Source organism: Elephantulus edwardii, unplaced genomic scaffold, assembly GCF_000299155.1.
Source record: "Elephantulus edwardii isolate Elephantulus edwardi_28Jun2011 unplaced genomic scaffold, EleEdw1.0 scaffold00091, whole genome shotgun sequence".
In the NCBI taxonomy this organism is placed as follows: Eukaryota; Metazoa; Chordata; class Mammalia; order Macroscelidea; family Macroscelididae; genus Elephantulus; species Elephantulus edwardii.
In genome coordinates, this window is record NW_006399841.1 from 5,296,560 (window position 1) to 5,320,408 (window position 23,849).

General features: G+C 38.7%; 1 protein-coding gene across 1 annotated transcript in view; it reads left to right on the plus strand.

The window, feature by feature from the left end:
- CLASP2 (cytoplasmic linker associated protein 2) overlaps window positions 1-23,849 on the plus strand; it is a 153,788-nt gene that overhangs the window by 80,406 nt on the left and 49,533 nt on the right. Inside the window, exons 11-20 of the mRNA XM_006890610.1 lie at window positions 577-712; window positions 1,431-1,501; window positions 5,010-5,069; window positions 6,079-6,156; window positions 7,037-7,204; window positions 9,524-9,579; window positions 10,297-10,470; window positions 15,337-15,360; window positions 17,687-17,704; window positions 19,709-19,810. Coding sequence (XP_006890672.1) covers window positions 577-712; window positions 1,431-1,501; window positions 5,010-5,069; window positions 6,079-6,156; window positions 7,037-7,204; window positions 9,524-9,579; window positions 10,297-10,470; window positions 15,337-15,360; window positions 17,687-17,704; window positions 19,709-19,810 — 887 coding nt within the window. The remainder of the gene's footprint in view (window positions 1-576; window positions 713-1,430; window positions 1,502-5,009; window positions 5,070-6,078; window positions 6,157-7,036; window positions 7,205-9,523; window positions 9,580-10,296; window positions 10,471-15,336; window positions 15,361-17,686; window positions 17,705-19,708; window positions 19,811-23,849) is intronic.

The following is a 23,849-nucleotide window of genomic DNA, read 5'->3' on the forward strand; positions in this document are numbered from 1 at the left end:
GTGGAGAGTGACTGTAATTGTTAGATTTCCAAGTACCATTGCAAGGAGTGGGAGGAAAATGCCAAGTTTTAACTTTGGAGTATCTGTTTAAAAGTTTGGGAAAAGAAATTACTCTATTAATATTTGCACTGTCTATTTCTGTTTTACCTAAACTCTGTGACACTGATGTGTCAAATGCGATAATGGTTACCAGTGGTGGACAGTGTTTGGTGGAGCTCCCCAATTAAAACAAGCTTTGAAGCATGAGTGGCACTCACTTCTGAAATAGCTTGCCTCCGGAAGGAAGCCCTATGAACCTGGAGAAACGATGAAAGTTATACGGGTGTTCAGGTCTTCGTTCATAGGGTCACTATGAGTTATCTATGATTCAGCGGCACTTAACAACAACATTTCTCTTTGGTTTTCAGTTACTTGAACTAATTTAAATTCCTAACTAATGAAAAGAATGATTTAAAATTCTATGTATTTTCAGTTTTGTGGGCCTACCTGTATCTTTAATGTTAACCTGTTTAAAGACTACTTTTGAGCCTATTTCTTTTTTAAAAAAGAAATTGTTTTCTTTTGCTTCCTTTGTAGTCATCTGTCAACCGTTTTGGGAAACAAGTTCGATCATGGCGCTGAAGCCATTGTACCGACACTTTTTAACCTCGTCCCCAATAGTGCAAAAGTCATGGCAACATCAGGATGTGCTGCAATCAGATTCATCATTCGGGTAGGTTTTCTCCTTGCTGGTCTTCCTTTCTTCAGCAAAATGCACTCACCTGAGTGAGTAGGTGTACCCACTGGGTGTGTGCGTACACATGCCGAGTGCTGACTCACAGGGGTTCTGTAGGACAGAGTGGAATCCCACGGGGCCTCCAGTGCCGTGATTTTTGGAGCTGACCGCCACATCCTACTACTGCCCTGGGACGTCTGTAAACGCCCATCTTCTGGTTGACAGCTAAATTCTTCTTGGCTGTTGAACATTATGATAATGCTAAAATCATGCCCCACTAATTTAATTAGAATTTTGCATTTGTTGTAATGATTAAGTCTTACGTGATTGTCTATTTTATCCTGTGATTTGCTCATTTTGTTAGTATATCATTATTAGAGTTTAATGATCTTTGAAATAATCTGATAATATTTCCAGTGTTTTAGATCTTAATAGATTCCCCCCCAAAAAGAAGGTTATCTTAATAGTTCTTTCCAGTTATGTCATTGGCTTGTATATGTTGTATGTTGTATAAAAGAACAACAACTGCTGACCGATTGAAACGGTTCTCATTACTCTAACTTAGGAAAAGTGAAGACTGCCCTTATTTTCTCTCAGAATCCAATTTTATACTTTTATTACCCTCTGCTGTCTTGAACATGTAAACTTGAAGCAAATAGAAGGGACTTTGTGAAGTTGAGAATATTTTTCAACCTTTCCTAATATGTCTTTTCAGCATACCCATGTACCCCGCCTCATACCATTAATAACAAGCAATTGTACGTCAAAGTCAGTTCCAGTGAGGAGGTAAGTTTGGGAAAAATAATGTTTTAAAATTACAACTTTCAGTACTGCATTCTCTTTAGTCCTTAAGTCAGGTGCAAAAACTATTTGATACTAACTTCCTGCTTTCCAGAATCTGTAACCGTCATCATGTTAGCAAAAATGCATGGTGAAATCCCCAAGACACACTTTGGTCTCTTTGGGACAATGAATTGCTTTGGGTTTCAGCAAGTCTGGAGTTGGGTCTGGACTTGAGTCCTGCAGCTGCTGCTGACCGGCCAGCCTGACTTGGCAGTTGCTTAGCTGTTCTGAACCTGAATGTCTGTGTGTGTTAATAGCACTAATGATATGATCCCATGGGATTGTTGGGATTATACAATAAACACTGAAGGACACGTTACTAAAATTTAGCCTGGTATGTGGAACAAAGTCAGCGTTCCCATTCCTGTGCTTGCATGCTTGCCTTCAAATGCACCTGGTTTCTCTCCACTTTTACCACATTTTTTAGGACCGACACCATCACCATCAGTTACCCACTGCTGTCAAGTCAGGCCCTACTCAGGACAAACCTCCATCAGGTTTCCAAGGCTGTAAGTCTTTATAAGAGGAGGCTTTCTCTCCACCTTATCTCTCAGAGTAGCTGGTAGATTTGAACCACTAGCCTTTCCATTATCAGCACAAGATATAAAAGATTCTGCCTCCAGGGCTTTGTCATTTAGTAGCAGAGATAGCTAAAATAAGATTGAGCTGTTTGCTGTTGAAGACATCATGTTGTTGTGTTATATGTCACTTAGTTGGAACCGACTCATAGCCGAGCCTCCAGGAGGTTTTCAGAAGCTATGATGTGCACGGCAGGAGATTACCCAGCTTTCTACTGTTAAGCAGTTTGTGGATTTGAACTGCCTGCTTTTGGGTGGACAGCGCCACTCCTTACCACTAGTCCATCAACTTCCTAGGAATATTAAAAGTTTTTAAACAATTTGATAAATATATCTGTTGAAGAATTTTCTGTGCCAGGGAGAAATTGAACTAGACAACATTATTGCCATCTGAGTGTTTCAGAATCTTTGAGAGCAGTTCAGCTGTCTGACTCTGTTAAGCAGTCCACTTTTGTCCAGTCTTCATGTTAAGAGTGTTGCTTATTAAATAAAGTGCAACAATGAATGAATGAAAATCCAGAATCTCTGTAAATGTTCATTAAAATGAATAAAATAAAATTTAGAAAAAAAGAATGGTGCTTATTTTTTTTAAGAGAGGAAGAAGGAGATTGTGAAACAGAAGCTATCTGTGGTCTGCAAAATCTAAAATATTTATTGGGTCCTTTTACATCCAAGAAAAGAGTCCTGGCAGCATTGTAAATGAAGCATTGGGTGGTTGCCTTAAAGGCTCATGATCGGAACCCACAGCTGCTCTGAGGGAGAACGATGTGACGGTCTGTATCTGTATAACGTCTGCCTTGGAAAGCCGTTGTTATTGTTATTGTGTGCCGTGCAGTCAGGACTGACTCATGGCTGACCCTCCAGGGGGTTTTCAGAGGCCATCAATCAGGCGAGAGGAGATTGCTCATCTTTCTCCCATGGAACAGCTGGTGGACTCAAACCATGTACGTTTGGGGTTGCAGCACAGCTTCTTACCGCTAGGCCACCAGCGCTCCCGTCGGACCTCAGTAGACTGGTTCAGTTCTATCCCGTAGAGTTGGAATTGATTCCATGGCAGTGGGTGGGCTTATATCAAGAAAAATAGTGATTTTGCTAGAGAAGTGAGGTTCTCATAGTTGCTTTGAAAATGAGGAACACGAAGTTCAGTAACTGCAGGGGCAGGTGTTTGAGGTGTAACCTCTGTGTAGGTGCTGCAGAGACATGAAACAGAAACACATAAAACAAGCCTTTCTGTCGATTGGTCGATGAGAGTATTTTAGCTAGAGTCTCAGGAAGCAAACTCAGTATTTCTCTTAGGAGCTAATACGGTGTTTACTAATTTAGTGTCATGATAACTTTATATAACATAACCAGTATGGATTCAGAGACTTGATTATACCCAGTTCTTCTGTGTGGTGTTTAGGTTGATAGTCTGAACCTGCATAGACATGTCCGTGAGCCAATAGGCGCTTCACCTTACCAGGTGAGGGGACAAATCAGTCTTGGGGTTGAAAGATTAGATATGAAAAGCATAACTCATAGAAGTTCCGGACAGCATGAGAGAAAAATGTAGAATGAAATTTAAAAATCATAAAAAAGATCAGACTTACTGGATTGACGTGAATCCCCAGTTATTGGACTTAGAAAAGCCTGTGGACGAAACAGTCAAAGCTGTGGTCCTTCAGCACCTTCTAGACTGGACCTGAAGCTACTTCTACAGATCACTTCTCATTCAAACACCAGCAGGCCGTAAAGTAACACCTGCGGGGAAAGAGAACAGTCCTCTATATAAGACCCAGAGGGTCATGTTTGAAAAAAGACCCCACACTGTTAAAAAAGCAGGAAGAGGTATGAAAGATGAGTGTTACCAAACCTGGGGAGGACGTGGGAAGAGTACGTGCCCATTAAAGGGATTTAAAACAGTGTTATGAGCCTAAATATGTATACATATTTGAATGGGAAATTAGTTTGCTATTAAGCTTTCACTCAAACCACAATAAAGTGTTCTTTAAAAAGAAACAAAAACATAAGTAATAGAGCTAGCGGGAGCGCTGCTAAGCCTAGGGCTGCGCTTCTCCTGCGATGTTCTTACATGTGCAGCTGTGAGGTAGAAAGGTTCCTGTTGAGATAACAGCCTCAGAAATCTGGTCAAGAGTCTCTAGGAGTTTGAATTGGCTCCACGGCATTGAGCATGTGTATTTAAGGGCCTCTCTTGCTCATTGCCATCATTTTTTACTCATCACTCATCGTCTCTTAGGTTTCTGGGGCTGTAAATCATACAGGAATAGACTGTCCATCTTTCTCCCTAAGAGCTGCTGGTGGATTTGAACCACCGGAGAAGTGCAGTGTTGAGTAGCAGCAAAACACTCGATATCCAGTACTGTCAGGGGTACAGAAAAATATTACAGAACCTGAGCAAAGTTGTGTCATCAGATACAAGGGAAGAAGAGGAGCTCAAAAATGAGACAGTTGAAATATTTGAGAAGGACGTAGGAGAAAATGTACAAACTTTTATTTGAAAATCATGTACACATGTGTACATATGCACACGTATATGAGGAAATACAGTAATGTGGAATGCAACATCTGCTTGGCATCCCTCAGGACACCTTGTACAAGTTCAATGTAGAGAGCGTCATAACTGCATCACAAATATTTTAAATTAACCCATGAAATTGGTCTATTTTATAGTTGGTGAACTCAGGGTCTTTTTTTTTAAAGTCATTTAACATCAGACTATTTGGAGTAAACAAATCAAGAATTGTTCAAGGGCTAAAATACTGAAATTGTAAATAAACTTACCCTTTACTTCGGAGATAAAATACAGTATAGAAGGAATCCTTAATGCAGTTCTTACTACAACATTTAACTGGAACTAACTTTCTGTTTTTCAGACGCTCATTTGAATTTTTAGATTTGCTGTTACAAGAGTGGCAGACTCACTCGCTGGAAAGGTACACATGGACTGCCCTTCCCTCCTCCTCCCACGTCCTTCTACATTCTTCCTAGTTGTTTAGAAATTGATAGTGTTAGTATTGCAATATTGCTCATTTTTAAAAAGATCATTTGTATTGATCTTCTGTCAGAGCTGTAGCATTATAGTCAATCATTGCAGCTCTGAGGAGTGAATGTTTCTTCTTTGTGGGGTGGACAAGGCTCTCAAGTAGAATAAGATAGAACCTCTATTAGACACTGCATATTGAGTTGGGCAAAGATTTTCAACATGCATTTCTAGTCATCTGAAATAGGCTTCTTGAGGTACAATTAATCAGCTGATGAATAATGTAATACTGAAAGCAGAAAAGAAAATAGGGAAGGCAGAGACACCTTTTCCGAGGAAAAAGCTTAAGACCCTTTTTTTGGAAAGTTTTTCCTCATCAGCCATCAGATTTCATTGATAAATTTTATTCTGAGAAATAAGTAGCTCTAAGATGAAAGAAAAAAATTGGGCAGCGCTGGAAAGCTGTATTTCTCATTAGTGAAGCTATGGCTCATTTTTCATTTTCATGGAAATCATTAATTATTTTGTTGCATTTTTTTAAGTAAAGAACTGTTTAATACAAGGAAAATATAATGTCCCGTTTCAGATTGGTCTGATCATAATGGATTATACTCTCATAACTTTTTTAAGTGGGTAAGTTAGTGAGGGACTACATAGAAGGGGTTTTTTGGTTTTGTTTTTAATGAAAAAAAGTTCATATGCAGTATTTTTATTATCTAGATTTATTATAGAAACGCTTGTTTTTATGTTTTAGTGAGTCAGTCACAAGGGGGAACCCATCCATGAATGGAAGGTTTCAGGTCGATTCTTTGACCAGTTCTGCTGTGTGGGATTTATTATGCTGAGCTGACTAGTCTTTTACTTCCTTTGCCCCTTTGTGATTGACATTGGCATATAGGCGGTGTTATTTTGTGGTGAAATGAACACCTTTATACTTGACGATAACGATGTATTTTTTACAGACATGCAGCTGTCTTGGTTGAAACAATTAAGAAGGGCATTCATGACGCAGATGCTGAGGCCAGAGTGGAGGCGAGGAAGTGAGTTCACGGGGCATTCTTACGACATTCTCAACACTTTGATCTTTTCTCGGAAATGAATTTTGCTGGAAGACTAAAAATATCTGAAATACTCTGTTTCCCTGGCTTGTGGAAAAAATAGCAATTGGGTTTTTCTCCATTAAATCTGCAGTGCTTTCTGAATTTTTCATTTGGATAACCATCAGTTTTCCTATTTCACTATAAACTATATCTTTTCATTATGAGTTAAAAAGAAAAGTAACTGTCACTCATTCTACCTCACATTCATGAGAGACAGGGTATGTTTGTGATAATTATGTAAAGTTGGTGTTACTGCTGTAGATGGCAGTTGAGGTTTGGAGATTTTGTGGTTTACTCGGAAGGGCACGGAAACTGTACGTGACAGGGCTACTGACACACATTGTTGTCATTGTTATGTTCTGTAGAGTCGCTTGCGACTCATAACGACCCTGTGTACAAGATCCCTAAACCCTGCTCTATCCTTTGCCAACCTCACCGTCTCCAACACACTCATTCCCACCACCCCAATCAGAGAATCGATCAGTCTCATTGAGGGTCTTCCTTTCCTGCGCTGTCTCTCCACCCTCCCAAACATGATGTCCGACCAGTCCTTCCTTGCAACATGTCCAAAGTATGTCAGATGAAGCTTCAGAATCTTGCCTCCAAGGAGCAGCCTGGCTTCACCCTCTCTAGGACAAACCTGTTTGTTTTCTTACCAGTCCAATCAGCACTCTTCTCCAGCATCACAGCTCAAAGACATCACTTCTCTTTCTATCATCCCTAATAGTAGATGCATTCAAGACCTATGGGGTCATCTTTATTCTTGATTGTACATATTTCTTAATATCTAATAATACCTTCGGCTTTGTTTCCTTTCCAGGACGTATATGGGTCTCAGAAACCACTTCCCTGGTGAAGCTGAGACGTTGTACAACTCCCTGGAGCCGTCTTACCAGAAGAGCCTGCAGACTTACTTAAAGAGCTCTGGGAGTGTGGCGTCTCTTCCTCAGTCAGACAGGTCCTCATCCAGCTCACAAGAGAGTCTCAAGTAAGTTCACACATGTCATCGTTTCTCGTTTCTTCCTCTTGCTCACACTCAAGAGTTTCCTGGGTGATTGTTAGGCCAAGCTGAAGGTTACCACACACTCTGCTGTAACCAAAAGGTTGGTAGTTCAGACCCACGTAGAGCTGCTTCAGAACACAAGTTGCTGAAAGGTCACAGCCTTGGAAGCCCTGGGTGGCAGTCTGCTCCACGCAGATGGGGTGGCTGTGATTACTGAAGATGGAGGGTTGAACATTGCTTGCTTTCATCTCAAGCCCAAACTTTGTTCATCTCTTATAGTAGAGCACCTTTTCTCTGTAAGTTGATGGTTGTGATTGAAAATCACTGATTTGTATACTTTTTAATTGAATGTGTGCTAGAAAGAATGCTTATAGTAACTAACCCACTTCTACAGCATTGTAATGAAGGTTCAGATATTGTCACCGTTCTTTGATAGCCTTGTAAAATTCCCACAACTTTGTTTTCTCAATCCCTTGGACAGCTTAATTCAGCACATCCTTAAAGGGAGCAGAATTAATCTGGTATGTAGCTTGCTTCCTTCTCATGGCGTTGGTGGTCATGTGCCATCAAGTCAGAAACGACTCAGAGCTGACGCGGAGTCGTCCTGCAGTCTTCGCTGTTTGGCAGCCCTGTCTCTCTAAGCCAGTGAGATTATCAAAAGCTCTCATGGCTTCTCTCCTTCTAAGCAGTTGCCCTCTGTCCATCTTAATGGTTTCTTGACAAGTGCCAAGTATTTGTACATTTCCCTGAGAAGAGTGACTCACAGAACATCAGTTTACTTTGCTCCGCGTTTCTTCTCCTTGGGAGAGACCGCTGATTATCAAGGCAAATCCTCGAAATTGGAGCTTGGATGAGGTTGAAACGAAAGAGGCACACAAAAACTCAATAGTCTAAGATACTGCATACCATTGTGCTGAATAAAAGAACTCAGTCACAAAAGAACAAATACTATATTAGACTGTTACTGTAGATTTTTAAGGATGGTTATAAAAAATAATATAACATTGAGTTTAAGGACCAATAAAGAAATTTAGTATTTGATAACATAACTAAATAATATTTTTCTGTCACACATACTGGCTTGGGATTTTAGTTTCTCTCCAGGTCTCCTTTGCATAATTGTTTAAATGTATTGTTTGTGTGTGGACTGCATGATCTCATTATAATTGAAGATAAGCAAACAATGGAGAGGTGAGAGGTTCTTTTCTTTTAACTTTTAAAAAAAATTATATTAATTTCTTTTGTGTATGTGTACTGTCAAATCGGATCTGACCGGTACAGGAGGGGATTGTCCCTCCTTCTCCTGCTGAGCATCTGGTGGATTCGAACCGTGCGCCTCTGGGATTGCAGTGCAGCTTCTTGCCAGTAGGCCACCAGAGCTCCCTTGACAGGTTCTTAAAGGTGATAATTTGTTAGCATCTTCTCAAAAATGTCAGTGTGTCCTCGACAAAGTCTTGTGGCTTTTCTCCTCTTGTCACAGGCAGTGGCTCTCAGCAGGACTCCTCTCTTTACTGTTGATGTGAACTGAACCCCAGCTGACCCTCCAGCAGGTTTTCTGAATGTGTAAATCCCGTGGGAGGAGATTGACAGACGACTTCAAACCTGCAGAAAGGTTCCCCATTAGGGTTAGCACGAATCCATGCCGCCTGCTGTGCTGTATATGCTGTATGTATGTATGTATATGCTTGATAACTGCATAAACTCCCAGTGGCCACCACCTCCAGGTTTAGGTAGAAGAGGTTGTGGCTATGCCAAGTTTCCTGTAAACTGGTAATAATGACCCGAGGGAGCTCTGCTGGCCTCGTGCTATAAGGAGTTGCATTTCCACTTCAAAAGTATGCGGTTCCAGTCCACCAGCTCTGCAGGAGAAAGATGGGCCGTCTCCTCTCATGTGATTTATAGCCTCTGGAAACCTCTGGAAGGTCAGATGAGTCACTTCCAACTTGTCAGCACACGGCAGTGATAACCCTGACTCTCTCTTGAGGACTAGCGGGCCGCAGGTGGTTGAGAGCCACTGTTGAGTTCCGCGTGATGAGGACCAGAATGAGCAAAGTACAGGGTTTTTTTACTTCCAGGCTTTTTTTCCACTGCTAGTTATTTTATCTTGTCCCCCTCTCACAACCTGTTGAAACGCCATTGAACTATGATAACATATGTTTAAGGACAACTGTTTTGAAGTGGTTTGTAAAATGAAAGTTTCAACTAGAAGTACTTTGGGAACTTTTTATTTTAACATTCATTTTCTTCAAGTTTCAAGATTGTACCCTCTAACTTACTAAAGGCATTTTTAAATTTATTTTGCAGTCGTCCTTTTTCATCTAAATGGTCTACGGCAAATCCCTCAGCTGTGGCTGGAAGAGGTAAATTACCTTTCTAAAAATGATAACATTTTATCTCTAAGTCAGTAATACTTAATCTGCTTTCATGTGATTCACAGTGGGGGAAGACCATTTTCCAAACAACCCAGTAAATAAAAACCCCGATAGATTACACGAGTGGGGATGTGAATTGGTGCCAATTAATGTTATAAAACAAATTATTTGAGTAATTGCGTGAAATAGCAATATGATATGTAAACTCAAATAAAAATAAGTTTTTAAAAAAGAAAACTAGAAGTATTTTAATAAAGAAATAAAACTACTTCCGCCCCAGCATGATCTCATTGCCCTTAGAAACTATAGTTGGTAAGGATACAGGTGGAGACCTTCTGACTTCTAAATACTCTGTATTGTGTTCGCCATTGGACCAATGCGGTTTTATTGACCCTTTGTTCCATGGATTAGCTGACGATGTTTATTTAAATTTTATGCTGTTTGCGGAGGTTTAAAGAGCCCTGGTGGTACAGTGAGTAAGCACTGTGCAGCTGTTTGTCAGTTGTCTGAACGTCCGCGCTGCTCCCCAGGACCTGTGGCAGTGTTTTGGTTAACGCTTTACCACGTTGGAAGCCCTCTGAGGCCTTTCTGCTCCGACCTGTAGGATCGCTATGAGTTGGGATTGATTTGCGGGGTGTGTGGGGTTTACTTTGGTTTCGACAGTGATTTCGACACCGTGGGTTACCTCTGCTTTGTCTCTCATAGTGTCGGCCAGCAGCAGCAAAGCCAGCTCCCTCCCAGGAAGCCTGCAGCGTTCGCGGAGCGACATTGACGTGAATGCTGCGGCCGGTGCCAAGGCCCATCATGCTGCCGGGCAGTCCGTGCGGAGTGGACGCCTGGGGGCGGGTGCCCTGAATGCAGGTTCCTATGCATCTCTCGGTAAGACAGCAAGGACAGGAAGCTGGCCAGTGTTCCTCCTGGCCTTGTGAACACAGGATGATTTCTTTGTTGTTAGTAAAGTTAGTTGACGTATCTTAATTCAGATCTAAACTGGAGCACAATAGTGTCTAAACTGCCTTGTCTTCCGCATCGTCAGGCTGATGAGAGGACTCATTGCTGATACCATGGTTTGCCTGTCACATTGTCACCTCGCTCTGTAATTCTGCTACATCAAGCCTTTGGTCCTAAAGGATTTTGGGAGAGACAGTGGCCTTGTATCCCACTGCTTTCTTCTCTTTTTCTTGACTAAAAAATTCAAAGTATTTTAGATACCTAAGAGTGTATCCAATCACAGCTCAGTCGTATATTCCTAAAACTTTCTCTTCAAACTCTTCTTTTGACTTTGTCATTAAATGCAATGTAAACACTAGAAATGTGTCTTAAGGGTGTAATAATTTATTGTGAAATTTTTGTAGTATAAAATGCGGAGGTACATATTTCCATGTTAATGTGTACTTAAAATGGTTAACACAATTTTCATATTTGTGTGGTTGACATTTTTAATTGAGGAAACCTGTGTGAGTCAATATTTAATGTGTGGACAGGAAACAGTTTGGAACACCTCCTTCTATTGCATTACCATTACTATTAAGATTTTATCTGGCACCCTGATTTTCTTATCTACACCATTGCATCCTTTTCCTTCTGTTGATGCCTTTAAGATTTTTATGTATTTGATTTGAAAATGAAAGGATGTTTCCTTCTGGCCCAGATAACTAGGCAAGTGAAATGAGCACAGGCTGAACTGCTTTGAGACGTGTCTGTGTTTCCGAAGTAATTCCTATGTGTGCACTTGGTCGAGAGCCACCTGTCTCTTCTGCTTTGTTGTCTGTTTCTGGAAAGTGCAGCAGCAAATCAGAGCCCTTAAAAGATCATTGGAATTGGGGAGCTCTGGTGGCGTAGTGGCAAGAAGCTGCACTGCAATCCCAGAGGTGCACAGTTCGAATCCACCAGATGCTCTGCCGAGGAAGGAGGGACAATCTCCTCCTGTACCAGTCAGATGTGATTTGACGGTACACACACACACACACAAATAATAAAATAATTTTAAAAAAATTTAAAAAAAAAGATCATTGGAATAACATTTTGATAGTAAGTCCCCTTTAGATAAGAACTATTCTTAACTTTGAAGATAGTGAAAAAGAAGCCCTACTGTATAATATTTAATACTGACATTTCAGAACCTAAAAGCCAACTCAAAGAAATCCTGTCATTGATGCATGTAGATGCCAACATCCTAGAGAAGAAAATGATAGCAGACGTGATTGAGTACAGTCTCAGAAATAAGAATAGTCAGTCTGGCTATTCTTCCAGCGTTGCAGTCTGCTATTATGGTATCCCATCAGGAAGGGATGTCGCAGGGCAGTTAAGGAAAATTACACACTCATCGTAATAAATGTCTAAAACTCTCCGATTGAAGATTAACATTTGTTCCTGATACAGCAGCTTATAGATATTATCTATTACGTTTTAAGTCACTTGCTTGTTTCCCCTTTACTTTCTTAGACAGTATCTTGCACTTGATCATATCAGTAGTCCATTAACAGCAGGGTGCCACAGTTGTTTTAGCATTCTGCCGTAAGCCACTTTAACCAAAAAAACATGACATGAAAATCAGGCTAAAAGTTATTAAAAAGAAGTAGAAAATGTTAACATAATTTGCAGAACTGATGTTTTAGAAACCACAGCAAAATCAGCTAGGAAATTATTAGGACTAAAAAAAAGAAAACATGCTGATTTTTTTCTAAAAATAATTATGTAATATAAAAATTACATAAAATTGAATTTAGATTAAAAATTTATTTCATTTAAGTAAAATTAAATTTTGTGATTAGCAGTGTAGCTCCTTCTAGACAGCACCAACGGTAATAATAATAATAATAATAATAATAATGACGATGATGCAGAAATACCTGTGATGACCGGGGTAAGCGACTTTCCTGCTAGTTAGTGATCAGCACTGTAAGGCTGTGATTATTAAAACATGGTAATACTGGTACTTGGAAGCAGGAGTGGCACCCAGTTCCTGAACAGTACGCCTCTGGAAACTCTATGAACTTCAAGAAACAGTGTTCTTGAAAGGCTTCAGGTCTGTTGTTCATAGGCTCTCTCTGAGTCATGCTCAACTCGACAGCAATCAGCAACAACAGTACTGGTACAGGTCTCGTTAGGTATCAGAATAGAATAGCAGTACAGAAATGTAGGTATGAAAAATACATGATAAAGTTGGCACAGCTGCATTCAGACCCATGAGGAAATGAAAGCGTATTCTGTAATGGTGTTGATAGAGTTTATTTACTGTTTGGTACAAAGCTGAGTTTAAACAAGTCTTTGAAAGCCTATGAAAATACATTTCAGATGACTGAAAAGTTGAACAAAACATGAAGCAGTGAGATAAAACCATTGTAGGAGAGTAGTTTTTGCCTGGTGCCCTGCCAGGAGACCCACTGGTATTAACACTCTCAGTTGGTTGTTTGCTGTGAAGAGACGCATACCTCAGAGTGGGGTCAGTTTTGTGTATTCTGAGTTTTATATTATTCTGAGACATCAAACTTGGGCTATTCAGGAGAGAGTTGGAGTATAGAGGTGTAGAACTTAAGCGAAAGCCTTTTGCTGGCTTTTGGACTGGGAAGTCGTTAGAGAATTTTTCAGAGTGAGATCTCTTTAATAGTGAACGTGATAAATTCCTTAAAGCAGCTGCTCGGTGGTTTTGTTTCCCTAATGTCCCGACTCTTCGGCAGATAGGCCATGCATTTTAAAGTTTGCCTTTTACCTTTAGACTTTAGAAAAGGGAGCTTGGTTTGATGAGAGACAGTCACAGATGTATATTAAAGACATCTTAATTTATGTATGTGTATATATATGAATTTAGTTTCGTAACTGGGATTATGATGATGAAGTGATTCTGCTGTGTGCTTGGAATTGTGTTGCGAAAACAAAGTTACTTGGATGAGTGGGAAATAAAGGCATTTCAGTGTTGTCTTATGTTTAGAAGTCAGATTATTGGCTGGTTGAAGATGAAATAAGAAAGAGAATCTTAGTATTCATCCTTCCTGGGTCTAGTATAGAAAAGGGATGAAAGACACTGTTGGCAATCTTGGTGCAGGTGGTCCCCAAGTCACAAGTTGGGGTTGAGATGAATAGCTCCTCCAGCTGGTCATTTTTGGTAATATTTTTGCACATCCAATTGTTCGCAATATGTACTGCACGCAAAGATAGTCGTAACATTTGTAAGTTCATAGCCCTGGCCCTAAAGACAAAGCTAGCATTTTATAAAAATACTCATAATAAAAGGAAATAATAAGGGAACCTTTTTCTTAGAACCAACTTATGACAGAACAAACTTTTTATAGTTTGAAAACATTTTGGGTTTTTTTGGTTTGGTTTTTTCCTGCCCTAGATTGGATTCATGAGATATGTTTGTATGTTAACAGTGAAAAGTGTCAGTCATTGAAGTATGAAAATTTGGAAATGCTAAGATGAGAAGATGATTCATGGCCAAGCTGGAAGGCTTGGGGAAAGCAATAGACTCAGCTTAGCTGAGGGGTCAGCCGTGGGTGTAGAAGGCGGATCATTTTCACTGAGCTAGAAGGGGAGAAAATAAGTAGATTTTTTTTCAGAAAAAAATTTGTTTCATTTTTTAAGTTGATGAGAAACACAAAAGAAGTTTTTAGTTGAGAAGTTACTGATATTTTCAGCTCAGGAAGTCAGAGTCATTTTCTGGGTGTCAGCAGGGATTCTGTAAGAGAGAATTTGAGCTACAGGAGAGCCAGTGGGGTCATGGAGGATCCAGCACTGTTCCAGGCCTTCAGAGTCACACCTTGGAGGCTCACTGGTACTGAATATCTAGAACTCAGACGGTTGTGTTCATAGCTGAAATTATCACAGCTAGGAGGAATGATTCAGTGACTGGGTTAATCGGGATGGGTGGGTCAGAGGCAATGCGATTGACACAGGATAGAGCAGGGTTTAGGGCTGTTGTACATAGGGTCGCTCGCTATGAGTCGCAAACGACTCGATGGCACATAACAACAACAACAGCAACAGGAGATGCATGGCAAGACCAGCAAGATGGGGAGATGCGTCAGGTGGAGGAAAGACTGTCAGTACACCTTAGTGCAGCAGAGAAAGGGACTTGTTAGATTTCTCACGCTTGAAGGTTTTCATAGGAATTGAAAGTTCTAAGAGGATTAAGGGTGGAGAGAATAGCAAGGCAGTAAGCAAGAGAGTAACAAGACAGACAAAATGTAGAATTTTGAGGTATATTTTTTTTACTAGAGATTTCTAAAAAAAAAAAAAAGTAGGCAAACAATATGACTGTTGGATTGGGAGAAAGAAAGCAGACCCAAGTGGAGGATTTCTGTGAGACAACAAAGGTTCGAGTTTGAAACATAGGTTTCTTTGTTTTTTCTTTGACTAGACTGGTAGAAATCTGATTTGATATCAGTTTTTTAAAAAACCCTCTCTAGTACATTGTTCCAGTGTACCGTCGAATCGGAGCCAACTCATAGCTGACGCTCCAGCGGGTTTTCAGAGGCAGTAAGTCACACAGGAGGGGCAGCCGGTAGATTGGAACCGCAGACCTTTGGTTTGGCACCGTAATTCATTACCACTAAGCCACCGGAGCTTTCAGTTTAGTGCGTTAGGTGTAGTCTTTATCTTCCATAGGAACCTTATCCTGTTTAATCTTCTTGTTTGAACTAGATGAAAACAAGCTTGATACATATGTCAGTGTTATAAATTGTATCTTCAAAATTCCTTACATACTAAGTTTTCCTCTGTTCTTTGCTTACTCTTTCATGAAAGAGGATACTTCTGACAAGACGGATGGTAAGAACTTCTTTTTCTATTTCTGTTGCTAGGGATTTTTATGAACTCTCAGGACTAATAATTATCTTTGTTTATTCTTTTTGTAATTTATGATACAGCTTATTTATCAGGCAGTGTTAATGTGACAATGACAACATTGGTCTTTGCATTTTGGGTTAAGAATTTTTTATTCAAATACTGAGTTGTAAGTTAAAATCTTTTTGACATTTTTCTTTTGAGCTGTTAGAAGTATACTTCTGAATATGATCTGCTTCTCTAAAATTAATAGAATCAGGAAAATGGAAAGGACTCACATAATGCATTTGAATCAGACCTTCAGGTTACTTACACAGAAAGAAACCAAATGACCTATTTTACAAGTTCATGTGGCTTTTTATGAAAGCGGAATGCAGGTTGCAGATGTGTCTTTTTAAGACTGAATTTTAAATTAATAATGAATCAAAGCAGAATTTAATAATTTGCCAGAAGATGCTAAATCTGTAAGTCATATTATGAAAATAGCATCTCCTTCAGTATCCTAGAAGAATAGAGAAATTTTGCGAACATGGAAAATTTATTGTAATAAAATAGCTAATTTTGGGTTGAATACATAAATGTTAATTCGATATAGTAGGTTTTGCTTGTCTGTATATTTATAGTATTTCATAAATTTTTTAACTTTTTCTAGAAAATTATCAGGAAATAATTTGTCAAATCGTAGGTATCACTTATAATGATAAAATTCTACATCATTTAAAAACAAGTTTGTTCTTCTACAGATCAACCTATTTGAGGAGTTACCTTTTATACATGATACCTTACTCTCAAAGATGCCATTACCATGTTTTACACACTTATCCAGTCCTCACTTATCTACATAATCAGGTTGTTATGCAGAAATAAACATTGTATCAAAAGGAGGATAACTACATCATTGCCTTACATTACTTAAGGCCCAGCCCGAGTTAACATGTAACTTTAACCATCATACCCATCATTATTCTTGCATTTCCTCTCAGCAGTTGTTACTGCCAGATGTACATCATTAATGTTCTAAAAAGCTGTAAAAGGGGGTTTTTTACTGTTGTCATAATTGTGAAATGTTGGATCGCAGGATAGTTTGTAAGTAAAGAATAGGGCGTGTGGATGTACATTTGTTGTTAGATGCTATCTAGTCGAGTGTGACTCCTCGCGACCCTATGAACAAAAGATCTGAACTCTGTTCTTTGACTGTCGTCATGTCCTATAATGTTCATAGGGTTTTCAGAGGCCTATTATTTAAGCAGTGGATGCCACTCCAGCTTCCAAGATCAAGCTATCTTAATCTGGGAGCTCTACCAAACCCTGTCCACCATGGGTAATTCTTAGGGGAATTGACACACCAGTGGCACAGCTATCAGTATCACAGCAACCATAGGTTATCTTAGTACAGTAAACAGACAGGCAAGTGCTGTATTACTTAGAACAGTGTTCTCACCAAACATGATTAACACCAATCAGTTTACACTCATTAACGAATTAAAAAAATGACCAAACCATTTACACCCAACTTTCAATTATATCAAAACAACCTGCTCTCCAGGCTCCAACTGCTTCACACAGGAGCCTCCAAAACTGGAGAGGGACATGTGTGTACACACAAACTCTCTCTCCCTCTCTCTTCTCTCTCTCTCTGTTTATGTGCATGCAGACATTCTGGTAGTCATGAGTAGTTACACTTATTTTTCATCATTTTACTAATACTGATTAATGGATTAAGGAACACATATATGTATTGAGTGATAAACGGATTCATAACTCTTTTAGATATTTAAAAGAAAACACCACACTGGTAAGGCTTATGTCATGAATTTGTTTCCTTGGCCTTGTCAATAGGCTTTTCCACTTTTTCTGTGGATTACCTATTGAAAATGAAGAGAATATGTAGGGCTACATATTTCTTGAGTAAATAATTTCCTCAAATTTTCCTCACCATTCACAATTTTAAGACTGAAGCTAGCAGATAAAAGTGTTTACTATTGAATGTTGCCATTTTCTATTATCTAATAATGTGTGCAGGTCTGGGTGGGTGGGTGGGTGTGTGTGTGTAAGAGAAAGAGAGAACAAGAACATGTGCTGTGGGACTATGTCACTTGAAATTTCTTTTTCTAACAAAAGTTTACAGAAAAGTTGGGTTTTCATTCATTTGTTGTTGCTAAAATGGCCCTTTTTAATGTTAAGTAAAGGCTACTTATAGGGGTTTTTTGTTTTCATCCTTTCTTTTAGTTTTGTGTGGGGATATCAAGCTATATCTTAAAATCAACCTTGGCAGAATTTGTTGAAATATTATTTTATTTTTCTTATTTAGGAACAGCATCTGAGGATGGTAAGAATTATAAATTTTGCAAGTTAACACAAATACTTCTACATTAATCTTTTCATTAGTAGGAATTAAATGTTGAAACTAAATTGTCCTTGCAAATCTGTATTATTTGCTAGCTCCACATTTTTAAGTTTGGTTGTGTTAGTAATATATAGATTTTTTTTTTACTTCTGACTTTGCTTTGTATCTTGGATCATCACATGCTTAAACACCATAATTGTTTAACATGTTTCATAATTTGCAGTTGGAAATTAATGCGTCATTTCATTTTTTTTTTTCTGTAGTGACATTACACCTTGTGTTTTTGTGTTGGTGATTTAGTTGTTTTAAATTCATACCAGTCCATTTCTGTTTTGGTGAAGCATACACCATTATTTTATGGCTATCTGACTAAAGTTTAAAAGCTTTTCTTTAGTCTTCCTTACTTATTTTGAATTGGTGACTGAGGAATGAAATATTTTAAGTTTGAGACTACAAAAAAAAATGATGCAAGATTTCCTTTTACTGGACCAGTAAAAAATAGTCATCTGTTGCTCTTAAATATATAGAAAAATTACACAGAATGTAAGTGAATTCTCCACTTGAAAAATGCAGTTTGGTCTATTTTCAGCTCTTTGTCAGGAGAAGATTGTGTCCTTGTCAGTGAAACACTGTGAAAGGGCAAGAGGCCTGAGCTGCATGCTCAGTTGGCGACTGGAAGAAATTGGGGGGACGCTAGTACTTAACTAACTATAGTCAGACACCCAAGTTTGCTTTAACGAAGTCACACACCTGAGTGTGCTTCTGTTTTGTTCCTCATTCTGGTAGTTGTCCTCTCTTCCATCACACATTATACTTTCTCCTCATTCTTCTAGTGTGTCTTTTCTTATTTAATATGACGGTGTGAGGCTGTGTTGTATACATGCTATAAAGGTGCACCTTTTAACGGAAAAGGCTCTGAGGCCTTCTCTCCTTATTTTTTATTTTGTTTTGTTTGTTACTGGCTGGCCTGGATCTGATGGCAGTTCAGTCTGTTGTTTTAGGGAACACAGTAGTACCTGTGAAATTTACTGCCATGTAGTAGATTGACTCATAGCAACACTCCCGACAGTGGAGCTGCCCCAGAGGGCTTCCCAGGCTGTGTCTCTGGAGGTCGGCCACCATATCCTTCTCCCTTGAGGTAGCTGCTGAGTTCACTCAGCACCCAGCCTTGAGTACATTAACCTGCACCACCAGGGCTCCATCACAGACCTGCTGGTAATCATTTATTCTTTGTCTTATTTTGCTTCTTAATGATAGATTACTTCAGAACTCTGATAAGTATTGTTTAATTTGTTCAAGAGCTCTAGAAATAGGATAAGGATGTTTATGGCCCGTCTTGCGGAGGGAATGATGGGATGGTAGTAAAGGAGAGGAAAATGGTGCAGGGAGGGAGCGGAATGATTTTGATAAAGATGCCAGCTCTCATGTGAGGTGCATACTTGTGTATGTGCATGTATTTCCTAATGTCGTTGTATTCATGTTGGGACAAGAGAGCAACAGAGAGCTTAATAATACAGATAGACATGTTTGAAACAGAACCAAAAGATCAACTCTAGTACGTGGGGATAGCTCTTCCAGCAGGCCTTTTAGAAGTATGTTTTGGGCCAGAAGATTTGTTTCTGTATTTGCTTCTCAGAATAGCCTAGACTATATGCTAGATTTGAGAATAAAGTAAATCTTCTAGAAAATGAAATTTAGAATTGGACCAAGCAGTTACGTAGCAAGTGGCTTGTCTGTGGCTGCTGTCATAGCTCCACTCCACTAGACGAATAATGCCGAACTAAGACTGCAGATCTCTGAGAGTGCATTCTTACTCCTTCACCAAAGTACGCTATGTGAAAAATGGTGTGACTTTTTCTTTTTAAAGGGAAATATAACATGCACATTATGTGATAGTTTACCTTCTTGATTATAGTGATTTCCCCCCATTTTACTAAATATTAATATCAAAAAGTATTTTTAATTATAGAAATATTTTCTTCTCAGGCCGCATGAGAGCAAAGCTTTCGACACCTGTTGGTGGCATGGGAAGTGCCAAGACCGATTGCAGAGGACGAAGCCGGACGAAGATGGTGTCGCAGTCCCAGCGTATGTATACTCCTCTGTCCCCCGTGTCGTCAGTGTGGTGGCGTGAGCGTGTGAGCCCTGTACCTTGGTGTGTGGGGCGCCTGACCGTGGAGAAAGGGAGCAGGTTTCTAAACGCTGAGCCGCCTACTGAGATCTTGTTCTGTGCTCTAGGTTCCTCCTCACCTGACAGAAATGAAGGTATTTTTTTCACTGTTTTGGATCAGTTGTTGTGCATGTTTTGGAATTGTTTTGAGTGGGTGTTGTCTTGTCTTTGATGTGTTGTTAGGGCTTCATCATTGATATCTGCCACTTAGAAGAACAACTTCATCTGCTGTGAAAACGTGCATGGAGAGATTTTAAGTAGCACATATCTATCCTCAGCATTTAAGGTTTCCACAGTCTTCTCAGAAACTTGCAAATGTAAAAAATTGTGCTTTTTATTAAGGAGAATAATGTCATATCCAAATCCAGCTTCATCTCCTTTTTTTTTGAAGGATGGGTAGATGTTATCTTCTTCATCTCCCAAAATGTATTCAAATAGCTTCATTTTAGATCGGCATTTGTGGCAGCTGTATACCGAGTTGTAGTGAGGAGAGAAAATGAAAATGGCCATTTCTGTTGTGCTCCTTGTTCAATTTAGGATTTGTATTTTTGCTGCTGCTTTGAAAGCTGACTTCCTCACGGACATAATTATTAAAAAGCACAATTTTGAGGACTAGGTAAAATGAATGATCCATCTCTACATGTTTTAGAACAATCTCTCTCTCTCTCTCTCTCACACACACACACACACACACACACACACACACACACACACACACACACATATTTAATGGAGTGTTTTCAAACATTCCATTTCTTCTTTACCAGGAGATTTTTGTCAGTACTTATCTCTAAAAGCAGGAACTTGTTTTAGGAGAGTGATTGTGCAGAGTTATTCTGCATACTCTGCTATTTTGGAATGAAATAGATTTCATATCTTCCCAGTTAAGGAGATTTATCAGATGAAGGATGCTCTGTTCATTTTTTTTTCTTTTCTTGTTGTGTACTGTCAAGTCTGATCCGACTGGCAGAGGAGGAGGTGCCCCTCCTTCGTCTTCAAATCCAGCAGAGCATCTGGATTTGAACCGTGCGCTTCTGGGATTGCAACACAGCTTCTTGCCACTAGGCCACCAGAGCGCCCTTCTGTACATTTCTTAAGATGATAATGGAATCTTTGATTCTGACTTAAAAAATTCTGACATTAACTCTGCAGTTTGATGGGCACATCGTGGTAGCAGAAGTCCTGCCTCTCAGATCCCTCTCCTCTTTCCACAGTCAGAGGACTCCAGGGGAGCTGTGGGCACATCCCAGAGTCCTGTAAGAATGCGCAGTAAATTCACTTTCCAAAGAGGGGAAAAAAGCAAATGTGTTGTAGTCAAGGTCGTTTCTCCCAGCCAGATTAAAAGTAGATGATACCACATTCTTCCCTGACCTTTTGTATTTTTATAGTAACTTAATTTTTAACAGAATAGTATAATAATTGGGAGCCTTACTATTAGTAAGTTCCACAGATGAGCAACATCAATATCTCCCGGGAACTTGTTAAAATGCAGAATCTCGTGTTCCAACAGTAGACTTACTGACTCCAAACCTACTTCAGGATCACCAAGTGATTTGTGTCTCAATTAAATTTGAATCCAAAATCTGAATCCTGAGTCTTCTAAATTATTTAAACTCTTTCTTTGTATCCTTAGCTATATAACATATTAAATGGTGCAGCACATTTAATAAATTTAAAACAGTACCTAGCTTAAAAAAAACACCAAAAGAACCTGGCTTAGAATAAGCATTATATATATTAGTTGTTAAAACTTTGCTCATTATTATTCTCAATCTAATATAACTGAATTTTCTGTTTCTGTTGCATGCTTCTCGACATCGTTATTCTTATGACATCTAGGAAACAATAATGTTTAACATAATAACATCATAATAATGAAGTTAAATTTAAAGCATAAAGAAAATTCAGAATGGCAATCAGAAACTAAAGGTTAATTATATGTGAGATTTGTTACTTTGTCCCCTACTAAAATAACAGTCAGATTGAACTCAGGGCAGTGTGTTCAAAGTGCTTTTTATTTGTTTTTTAATATAACACTTATAAGGACTTACCTATTAAATCTGCTATAACTGTAGATCAGTCAACAATTATTCCTTCATAATATAATAAGCGACATATCTCTATATATCTCTATATATATCTATATATATGTATAATGTATATGTAGTTTATAACCGTCTTTGTATAATTTTGTATTATGAAACACAACGACAAGATTTCCCTTCCTCTACTAAAATTAAATGTGAGAGTAGTCATTGGACTTTTATACAATGTAGGCTTTAAAGATCAGAAGAATTTCTCACTATAAAATCATTTACGTTTTAAATCATATCAGAGAGACTTTCATTTGTTTACTTTCTCATTTATCTAATTGTCTGTATGTCTCGTTCCAAAATTTTTTGGAGAGAGATCTGTAGCCTGATGTATTTTGATATAATTTCTTTACAACCTAATTGCTCAGACACATCCTTGTGCTTTCCATTTTCACTTTTTGGTAAAGGAATCTGTTAGGGAATCTACTCGGGGGGAATAAAAATCTTTTGGATTAAAGCAGGTGTGCTGAGGGCTAACCAAAGAGCGTGGAAACAGACCTAGTAGAGAACTCGAAACTTCCATGTGTGTGGTGTATGTCTTCGCTCAAGTAACTAGTTGTGTACAAGTGACTGCACAGCCTGTCATCAACTTTACACTCCCATCTTATTTTGTCTTTGTCTTGAGAAATATGAAAACTTGTTTCTTTTTGATGTAATCTTTCTTCAGCTGTAAGATACAGTCCTTCCTAGCCTTTAACCTTTAAATTAAACGTTAAAAGCATAAACATTTAATTATTTGTGCTTTGAACTATCAGTAGTAGAAAAGCTGAAGAATTTACATTTACAACTTCATATCATCTGCTTTGTATTTGAATGTTTGATTTCTGTTTATCTGCTACAAGACTAGTAAATGTACTGCTTTAATCACACACATCAATTTTGGGGTTTTTTTTGAAGTTTGCCTTTTTTTCTTTTTTTTTGCTTAAGACTTTGTTTTCTAAGAACTGACTAAAGCTTATTACCATTTGCTATTCATTTTAAATCTGCTCCTTCCCTCTTCCTGGATTATAACCCTTCCCCTAATTCTGCCTTTGCGCTTGTTCAGGATCACAGTCTGCTAATACCATTGGTGGTAAGAATCCAGAGACTTGATGTGCACATCTATTGTGTGATCACCTGTTTTCATTTTTCAGACTGGGTTCTACTCAGCAGACATTATCAGTTAGGGTTTTTCTTTTGACTGTTTATTTTGTTACCAGAAACCTGCATTATTTAAATTATCCAAGTTGACTCTGTTATGAAAAAGCAGTGGATCTTTAATAATACTTTGGAAGTATCTTATGAAATTTATAAAGTTTGAAAATTTTGACCAGTGAAAAGAGTAATGAGAAATCCAGTCTCCACTTTCACAAATGAGTTTATTTTCTAGTAACATGCTATTCTTTACATACAGCATACCCTTTTAAAAATCAACTTTGTTTTCCTAGAAGAAATAATTAGTGCTTATTTTCAGTTGAGGTAAAAGCCTTAGTATTTTTATCTAAGTATATAATTCTAAAATAATTGGTTGGCTCTGGAATTGTCATGCTGTTGTGAGGTGGGAACCTTAGAGAAGAGATGTTACTGATTAAAGTCAAGTTAATATGCCAGTGTTTTTCCTAGGAGAGGGCCTCCAAATCATTTTCACACACACAGCTTGCATAGCTGATGAATTCAGTAAATCACTAGAGCAATCACTTAGCTTCTATACGGCATATTAACCTCTCTGCTGAATAGACCCATGTATCAAAGAATTCTCCACTCTCTCCTGCCAACTTCCTCAAAGTCTATATGGATTGTAACAGAATGCCGCATTGTGTGTGCTCAGTTCATTATATGTACTTTGTACATTGTTGTGCGTTTTCCCATAAAACATCTCATCAGC